At 33.6% G+C, this 9,381-nt stretch overlaps 1 protein-coding gene across 1 annotated transcript; it reads right to left on the reverse strand.

The window, feature by feature from the left end:
• Positions 1–7,090: 7,090 nt before the first annotated feature.
• Positions 7,091–9,142, reverse strand: LOC105114829 (glyoxylate/hydroxypyruvate reductase A HPR2). The gene is made up of 2 exons (XM_011011520.1): positions 8,506–9,142; positions 7,091–7,774 (listed from the first exon to the last, which is right to left on the reverse strand). Exons 1-2 carry the CDS (start codon positions 9,010–9,012, stop codon positions 7,256–7,258), a joined length of 1,026 nt encoding a protein of 341 aa, XP_011009822.1. The 5' UTR covers positions 9,013–9,142; the 3' UTR covers positions 7,091–7,255.
• Between the last annotated feature and the right edge of the window lie 239 nt (positions 9,143–9,381).

Genomic DNA, 9,381 nt, shown 5'->3' on the forward strand with positions numbered 1-9,381 from the left:
CTTTGATCCCTGAGAGCACTGAGATCTTATTCATACAGGTGCTGAATTCTCCTCAAAAGACTATGGCCACACAAGTCTCTTTCACATACATACTACTCTTGGTATTTAGAAATATCTTTCTATATTTGTGATACTTATCTTATAAACTATTTGCTGTATAAACTTAGAGCAGCTAATTAAACAAATAAAAACATGAGATAATGTTGATGAGCACAGCATAATGAATTAACAAATCACTACAGTAATTTTTTAAATAACAGCTAACAAACTATATTCACAACTCACTTTTTATGCAAGGTAGAGGGGAAGAAAAAAAAACACGGTCCTCAAATGCTTAAGTGTAATATCAGTTGTTAGAGCTCAGAACATTTTTCAGGAGATTTATCCCCTAACGTGACCACATAAAAATAAAAAATAAAAAAAAAAGATAACTAGATTAATCGCTAATATGAAGGGGGGAGTGGGATGGTGAGCAAACAGAATGAGCCTTAGAGATCTGTTGATCTGGACAAAAAGCAACTAGATCTCTAAAGAGAGCTTAGCCTTAAAGATCTGTCAACTATGATGAAGAACAAAGGAAAGTGATGGCTTCTTGTTTGGCCCTATGATGGCTTTTCAGGAGCTGAAGGAGCAATTATGAAGAAAAAAAGTTTTGATATCTTAATAGTTTGGCGCGGTAATAGGTTTTTAGGATCTAACGACAAATATGGAGTAATAGCTTACTGATCTTTTTGTGGCTTTTACAAATCTAGGGGGTATGGTGACAGAAATCTTTTACATTCTGGGTATTTGGATCTGGAGGAGTGATGGCTTTTAGGGATTTTTCAGTCTCTGGTGAAGAAAACAAAGTGAATCAAAATCTCTAGAGCAATGGTAACAGTGTTGTGTTTTTGTAAGGGAAGGATAATGTTGTCTAGTTTTTTCAACAGTCTTAAGCACCACAAATTTGTCAAATTTTGATTGTTTGTTTACTGTCTTCAAACCAGCTTTTCACGTGAAAAGTTGTCTAAAACTACTTCAAATTAACTGCGGCCATACCTCAAAAATTGACGTGGAGTCCACATATTAATAGCAGCTTCCTATTGTTACCAAACAATAAAAAATTATGTTTGGACTAACCGCAAAAGCCACCGCAGAGCCAAACACTATCTTTCTGACACACTATGATTAACTATGCAGAATTCTAGATTATCCCACATGAATTATTCACCATTTTTTGCCCCTATACGGAACACTGGTAATCAATCCCTTCTAGAGTGGCAGTATTTTACCATAAAGAAAAAAAAAGAGTAGCAGTATTTAACTATACAACTGACCTTGATTTGAATTGTTCAACTGCAATAGAGATCAATAATTATTGTGGTTGTGCTTTCCAAAAGACTTTTTTTGCAAGCCCTCTGTATGAAGTTGAATAAGAGAGGGAAGAGTAGTGTCTTCAACCGTGAGAGGAGTTCAAGGAGGTGGCAGGTCTATTGGCAGACTTTTTTTGCAAGCCCTATGTGTGAAGGTTGAATGAGAAAGGGAAGAGTAGTGTCTTCAATCGTGAGAGGAGTTCAAGGAGGCAGCAGGTCTATTAGTAGAATTTTTTTACAAACCCTCTGTGTGAGGTTGAAAGAGAGAAGGAAGAGCAGTGTCTTCAACCGTGAGAGCAGTTCAAGAAGATAGCAGATTTGTTGGTAGATGGCTGGGATCTACAATCATCTACATAAAATGGTGACTGGAGGCGCTCTGTATGAGGTTGGTTAAGAGAGGGAAGAGCAGTGACGCGAGCAGGGAATAAGCTACATGAGTCAAGGTGAGTGTGTTGGGTTTTAGTGTGAGCTTGGCATGACAGAGTAAGCAGAGTGGAAAGAGTAAGGAAAGATTGCTAAGAGGAAATGACAACAAATTTGTTGACAGACACAAAACTGTTCCAAAAAATGGACGGGTCGTTTGTGTTATATGTGAGGTTGAGAAAGGGAAGCTGAGTGGAGGAGAAGATCAATAAGACAAGGGAAGCACAATGGAGGAGAAAAGTAGTGGAGAAGTTGACTGACAAAAACTATTTCTAAAAATGGCCAAGATTGTTTGCGCTTTGTGTGAGTTTGAGAATGAAAATCTAAGTGGAGGAGAAGATTGATAAGATAAGAGAAGCATAGTGGAGGAGGATAAATTGATGACTAATTTGTATTTTAGAGAGCATAAATAATTTCAGCAATGTTTTCAGAACAGTGGCCATAGTAAAAACAAGTCAAAGTTGTTTTTACTACTCCTGTGATTGGAACGCAAATTTTTATAGGACTCACGCATCAAAATGTGTGGTTTATGGTTGACCAAACACATAAAAATTATGCTAGAACCTAGAAATGGAAGCTTCCACATAACCAAATATATTCATAATTAATTTATGTTAACAACCTGTATGCTAAAGAAGAGGATGTCATGCATTGTGCCTTTATATATGGCGTAACAATGTCATTCAGTTGTAATAGAGTAGAAGGGCTACGCGTATTTGTAATTCATAATAAAATACTTATGATTATTTTTCCAGGTAAACTAAATAAACAAGGTAAAATAAAAAAGAGAATGATAAATATTCTTACTCAAAGCTACATATTCACAATTACTCTCTATATATTTTTCTAATAAAAAAAAACATTCTTCAAAGTTCAAACACAACACTATCTTAAGCATTAAAATATTATTTTATAGATAACACCCACATCCCTAGCTGAATATCATCCACGAATTGAGCCCACATCCAAATGAAGTTTTTATGAGCTTCATCAATACCCCTGCGGTGTAGCATCCACTAAAAAATAATGTAAATAAAATGATATTGAAATGATCCCAGAAACACTCGTGTACCCATCTTAATAATCACAAAGTCGAAGGCTGCTGCTCGTACGACTATCGAAATAACCCACGAGCCTGCCATTGGCCCATTGAGTCTTGGGGATACAAACGGCTAAAAAGCGACTGGTTTTTGACATTTTACCTTGTTTTGAGCTTTTATGAGAATTTTAGCAGAGTCTTTGTAAGAAAAAACTCTTAACTACACCTCGCCGTCTCTCAGTCACAGACATATCAGAAGTCATTGGTTGCCGACAGGGAAAAAAAAAAAACACATGTTTCACTACAGGTGTACTTCAGCTACCCTTTTAAGGCTTTTATCTCTAAAGCATCAATTATTAATAATATAATAATAAATGGATCAAATTTAAAAAAATATATATAATAACAGTAGCATGAAAAAAATATTTAAAAACACAAAATTAAATAAGAAAATTATTCTAAGTTAATCTGAAATAATATAACAGACATATAACCTAAATTATAAAAAACAAATTAGTTTAAGTTGATATATAAAATTTATGATTTAAACAATAAAAATAAAATAACTTGATAAAAAAAACAATACCAATTATTTTAAAAAAACTAATATCAAATAATAAAACAAAAAATAATTTAAAAAAAATTCAATCCATATACATTCTTCAAACTCATAACTCGAGTCATTAAAATAAAAATATTATATATAAAAACTATATAACACTTAATCCCCAGTGAATTAAATATTAAAAAATAAAATTAAAAAAATATTATATAAAAAATAAAAATAACAATTAAAAAAATTAAAAATAAATTAAAGAGTGTGAAGTTGTATTTTAATAATTAAAAGATAAAAAAACCCCTGTTATCCCTATCAATCACGCTAAATATTTTCGTTACAAGGGGTAAAGTAAAATCGTAACTTGACTATTACAATTCAAGTGAAATAACAAAATATGAAGATAATTGGAATCTTCATAGTTTTTTCATCATAGTTTTTTTTAGTTATAATTAATTTGAATGAGGGACAATTCAGCTTTTTAGCTAATATAAATATAATTAAAAAAATACAAATGGCTGGTGTGTATGGTGAGTTGGAGTGACCCACACTCTTTGAATAGTGTATGTGGCATCTTCTAGCGGTCAAAAGCCACCTTTCATGATGGTATTGGAAATATTTTGTTATCCTCTTCCTGGTGGTCAGATATATATACACAGCGAAGCTGTCATTGTTTCTAGTGGATTTGTTTTTCTCTCTCATCACTTTGGATTTCATACCAATCCTTCACAAATCAAATGTGTCTTGTTAATTTATATTTGTATTAATTTTGATCATTATTATTTTATTGTTATTTGTTTTGTTTTTAATGCCTTTTTAAGTTGATTTTTTTCAATTTCATTCATCAATATTTAATTTTTGTATCAAATTTGGTCATTACATTTTTCATTGCTATTATTATTTTTAATTATTTTCTTGATTTTTTTTACTTTATCCCTTAATATTTTATTTCATTTAAAATTTTATCAAATTCGATCCTCATTCTTTTAATTGCTTTTTTTTTTATCCTTTTCTTGATTAATTTTATTTTTCAATTTAGTCCCCCATTGTTTTTTGTTATTTAGTTTTCACACCATATTTTATTTTTATTATTTTGATTGTTGTTTCTTTTGTGGTTTTAATTTTGAATGATTAGAAATTTTACTTCATTATTTTTTTATATTTGTCTTCTATGGGGTAATCCCCAATCCCATGACTTGGATCACAAATTTTAAAAATTAGTTTGATTTAACTTCAGTTGTTTTAAGTTTTTTTTTAAATTGTTTTTTTCTTTTCAATTTTATTATTTCATATTAAGTTATTGAACCTTGAAATCCATGATTTTTTATGCTTTTCTTCTTCAATCTCATATACTAGGTCACGAGTTAGTCAAGTTAACTTGGATTAATTCGGGTTATTTTTTAAATTGAATTTTTTTCTTTCATCATTTAGTTTGTTTTAGAGTTGACTTTCATTTTTTTATTTAATTTCTTTGTGTGAGGTTATCTTAATTTCATAGTTAGGCTACAAATTTAATATGTTGACTCGAGTCAATTTTTTTTATTTTTTTTTAAATTATTTTTTTAGTTTGTCCTTCAACGTTTGCTATAAAATTCAATTTTTGTTTTATTATTAAATAAGATTGTTGAGATATTTTAAAAATATTTAAAGAATATATTTTTATAATATTAACAAGTGTTCATATTTTTCAATTAATAATTGGCCTTTTTTATTTATTTTTATTTTTTTATTTTTTAAATCATATTATTAAATTAACAAAGACTTTTGAACTCATTCAAGTCAATAACCATGATTATAAATTGTTTTTGTTTTTTTAAATGATATCATTATCTAAACATCCTTTTACATTCGAAAAAAATTGAACTGGTTTCATAAATTTAAACTAATTTGATGGTGCAGCGTAAAACACCTATCTAATTAAAGCTTAAATAAAGTTGGTTTAGCAATTATATATATATATATATAGAATTAATGGGCTACATGTATATATATAAAATATATATTTAGAAATAAAATTCACATATCCAAGCATCCCCGGTTCTCTTTCTTTTTTTAAGGAAACAAAAGCATAATAAGAGTCCAATAAAATTACATGAATTACTAATAAACTTAAACGCGACCTACCTGGTGAGTGGAATCGAAAAATATATTAAAATTATTTATATAGTTGAATGATAGTGTTTTCAAAGTTTATCCACTTAAAAATAATGAAAAGAAAGAAAAAGTTGGTGCGAGAAAAGCTGCTCAACCCACTACGGCGCATTATAGTGGATGGGACATTAGTGAAATCCTAGGTTGGGCCAGTTAGTGGTAAGGTGAACCTAGACAGCTATGGTTCTAATATTGGATTGGACCCTGTAGCCGGCAGCCATGTTCTTAATGCCTTCTTGTTGTTGTTGAACTATGCTTGAAAATGTAAGTTGTCCATCTTCAAGACTTGAACTTTGTTGCCGGCAGCCATGTTCTTAATACCTTCTTGCTGTTGTTGAACTATGCTTGAAAATGGAAGATGTCCATCTTCAAGACTTGAACTTTGTTTTGCCTTTTCCCAGGTTCAAATTTGCTGGCCTAAGACTCGTCCTCTTCCATTTTCAGGTTACTATGGATTGATGGAAGAGTACTGATAATGATGAAGCTAATGCTTTAATATATTTTGTTCCTTGAGAGTGTAGGCCTGGTGTTTTCCTCACTGGTGTCTGTCTTAGTGCTCTTTCACAATTGTAAAGTTCGAGATAAATCTTTTTTCTGCTAGCTAGTACTGGGGTTTTTAGACAAGAACCGGCTGTCTGGATAGCAGATAGTGTATATCTCAACTGAGTTTTCTTTTCTTCTTCTTCTTCGAGAGAAATTTTGGAAGGAAAAGCACGTACAGAGGACACAGACATGCCTATGAAGATGCAAATCCAAGTTATGGCTTCTGCTTCTCAGGCTCTGCATTTCTATGATGTCCAAGACTGCAAATCCATTGCTGCCCACATAAAAAAGGTACCATCCCTCTCCCTCTCTATCACATGCATACGCACACATGGAAAAAGCAGTTCCTTTTTTTTTTTTTTTATTATTATTAATATATCTTTCATGTGCAAGTATTGCAACATGGTTTGCATGCCTCTTGAAAATGAGATGCATTCTATTTTTTTCTTCCTTTCTGAATATGGGAAATTAATATCCCTTAATGGCTTAATCTATTCGATTGTGGTTGGAAAATGCTCTTTCAGCTTATTCTTTTGTGGTGTGATTGGCAGCAGTTTGACCTGAGATACGGGAGGGGATGGCCATGTGTGGTGGGTTCAAATTTTATTTGTTTTTTCACTCATTATAAAGGGACTTTTATCTACTTGACATTGGAGACCCTCAATTTCCTAATCTTCAAAGGAGCTTCTTCTCCCTGATTGATTAAGTCTCTGCATTTGATTGCCAAGAAGTTCCAGAGAGGCAAGTGGAAGGGAGGAAAATAGGTACTTCAGAATAGTAGAAGCGAAAAAGAACAAAAAACAGGTCACAGGGCAGTTGCACCGATGTTTTCATGTAACTATGGCAGGTAGTTATCATGATGTTCACCATTATCATTGCGCATTCACATTTTTCCTTGTCTTTTATGGTTTTCCCCCAATGATTTTGGTGAGCTAGTTCTAGTTAGCCAATAACCAATGGTTGCGACTTACCAATCTCCTTGGAGGTACTAGGTGATTCCTGGAGACTGCCAATTGGGCTATTAACTTCATTAAAATTCGTTGCTTACAACCACTATGAGCTCAAATGGACTTTTCAATATGCTAGAAAATCACGGACAGAGCTTCTAGTGATGTAGACATGACAAAAATCTGGAGAATCGAAGGACGTCTACACAAGCACCTGACTCAAGCCTTGTCTTTGGCATAACCATCATATAACTGGAGTCAACAGGGACTTTTTGCTAAAGTGTGCCTTCAGGTTTGAAATGACAAGGTCTGCCATTGCGTCGCTAGTTTCTACAGTGTCAGATCCCACATGTGGCTGGAGGACGACATTGCCAAGACCGAGCAATTCTTCAGGTACCTCAGGCTCATTTTCATACACATCAAGCCCTGCTCCACCTAGCCGACCTTCAAGCAATGCAGACACAAGCTCAGTTTCATCCACGTGAGCACCCCGTCCAATGTTTATTAGAATGCCCTTTGGACCCAGTGCATCAATGACTTCGCGATTGATAATATGGCGTGTTTCCTCTGTCAAAGCACATGCCACGATGAGGATTTGGCAACTGGTGGCCAAGTCAATAATATTCGAGTAGAATTTGTAGCTTGCAAATGGTTTTTGTGACCTGGAGAAGTAACTTATGGAGCAACCAAAAGCTTCAGCTCTCTTTGCAATAGCTGTACCAATCCTGCCCAACCCAACGATGCCAACTGATTTACCACTAAACTGAAAGGGAAAAGGCAGTATCAACGAACAAAATTCAAACTCCATACAAAACTACAGTTCAGCTTCCAATTAAAGTCGAAGACGCACCAACTTTACATGCTTGCATCATTAATAACAAGTATATTGAACAATGGCAAACTAGACATGAAAAATAGAAAACTGATATAGATGTCAACAATGATGATTAACAGAATAATGCTCAAATAGAATGGAAATACACATTTCAATTTCTCCACCCAAAGCATCTTGAATTTCTGCAGTGTTCATGGCATGGAGTTTATCCAACTCCTTCCATAATGTCAGCTCTCCACTAGCAGGGCACAAAGAAATTCGCAATGTATATAGTCTCCCAGTTAGTTGTAACCCAAAAATGATTCTCGTAACGAATCGTGGTCCTTTCTGGACACAACCTCCTAGTTATCATTCTATTCCAGGATTCAAATCAAGAGAGACAGCAAGTGACTTCGGACAAAACATGAGATCTGTAATACTAAACGTACAAACATAAAGGAAACTAATCTTGTAAGTTACGAATGATACAATCTACAGAATCCCTCTAGCTATACGAAATTTTCATATCTAACAAGCCTGTACCTTCCATTCACCAATTATCAATCCGAGAATCCAAAGACAGCAATCCACATCACACAAAATCAATATTAAAATGCCGATAAATAACCAAGAGAGAGAGAGAGAGAGAGGGAGAGAGAGAGGGAGAGAGCTTAATAGACCTTTGTTGCCAATCCAAAATCAGCATCCTTCCACTTGCCAATCCTGACGTAAGCATCAGAAGCGCAGATCCCCCTCAAAACCCCCAATATCAACCCAATTGCTAAGTCAGCAACATCATGAGTCAAAACATCAGGGGTATTAGAAACTCTAATCCCTTTCTCTTCACACTTTCTCAAATCAATTTTATCCAATCCTACACTGTAACTGGCAACAATTTCCAAACTTGGCAATGACGCAATTAGTTCCGCATCTGCACCAATCTCAGTGTTACCCACTACTGCTCTGATTGTGTTTCCTTGATGGGTTTTCAAGAACTCAGTTATTGAGGAGTTGCAGTGCCATAGTCTGAAGAGATTGAAGTGGGTTTCTAGCTGTTGTTCTAGGTATTTGTGCATCGGACAAGTCATTAGGACTCCAATGGACTTCATTTCTATGCCTGAGATTTTTTCAAGGTTAGGGTCCTTCTCCTTTTCTGTTTGTTGGGTTGTGTGGCGGCTCGTTTCCATTTTGAAAGTCAGTTAACATGGCCGGGGACATCCTAAAACGACATGTCAAAACTGTGCAAAAGCAGAACGATACTGTTAACAATGCATGCTAAGTTTTGGAGAGACCATGGCAATAAGAAATGCATAGTTTTTTCAATCACAATATCATGTTCTTTTGTTCTCGTATTTCTATAATCCATGAATTTGGATCCAAATTCATAATTTTGAAATTAAATTTCTTTGTTCAGAATCAATTTTCTAAATAATTTTTTATTCTAGTAAAAATCATCTTAAAAAAAATATATAGATTTTCTTTAACATCATAATTATGTATAAAAAATGCTAAATTTATAGCTAGAAATTATTCTATCTTGACTTATTCAATAAACA

Source organism: Populus euphratica, unplaced genomic scaffold, assembly GCF_000495115.2.
Source record: "Populus euphratica unplaced genomic scaffold, PopEup_1.0 scaffold1130.1, whole genome shotgun sequence".
NCBI classification, from domain to species: domain Eukaryota; kingdom Viridiplantae; phylum Streptophyta; class Magnoliopsida; order Malpighiales; family Salicaceae; genus Populus; species Populus euphratica.

What these genes read in the sequence shown, in the direction of transcription:
- LOC105114829 (XM_011011520.1), bottom strand. Translation starts at nt 9,012, where the DNA reads ATGGAAACGAGCCGCCACACAACCCAACAAACAGAAAAGGAGAAGGAC. An exon ending in ATTTTGGATTGGCAACAAAG is followed by an intron (nt 7,775 to 8,505) that starts GTCTATTAAGCT and finishes TTTCCCTTTCAG; the next exon opens with TTTAGTGGTAAATCAGTTGG.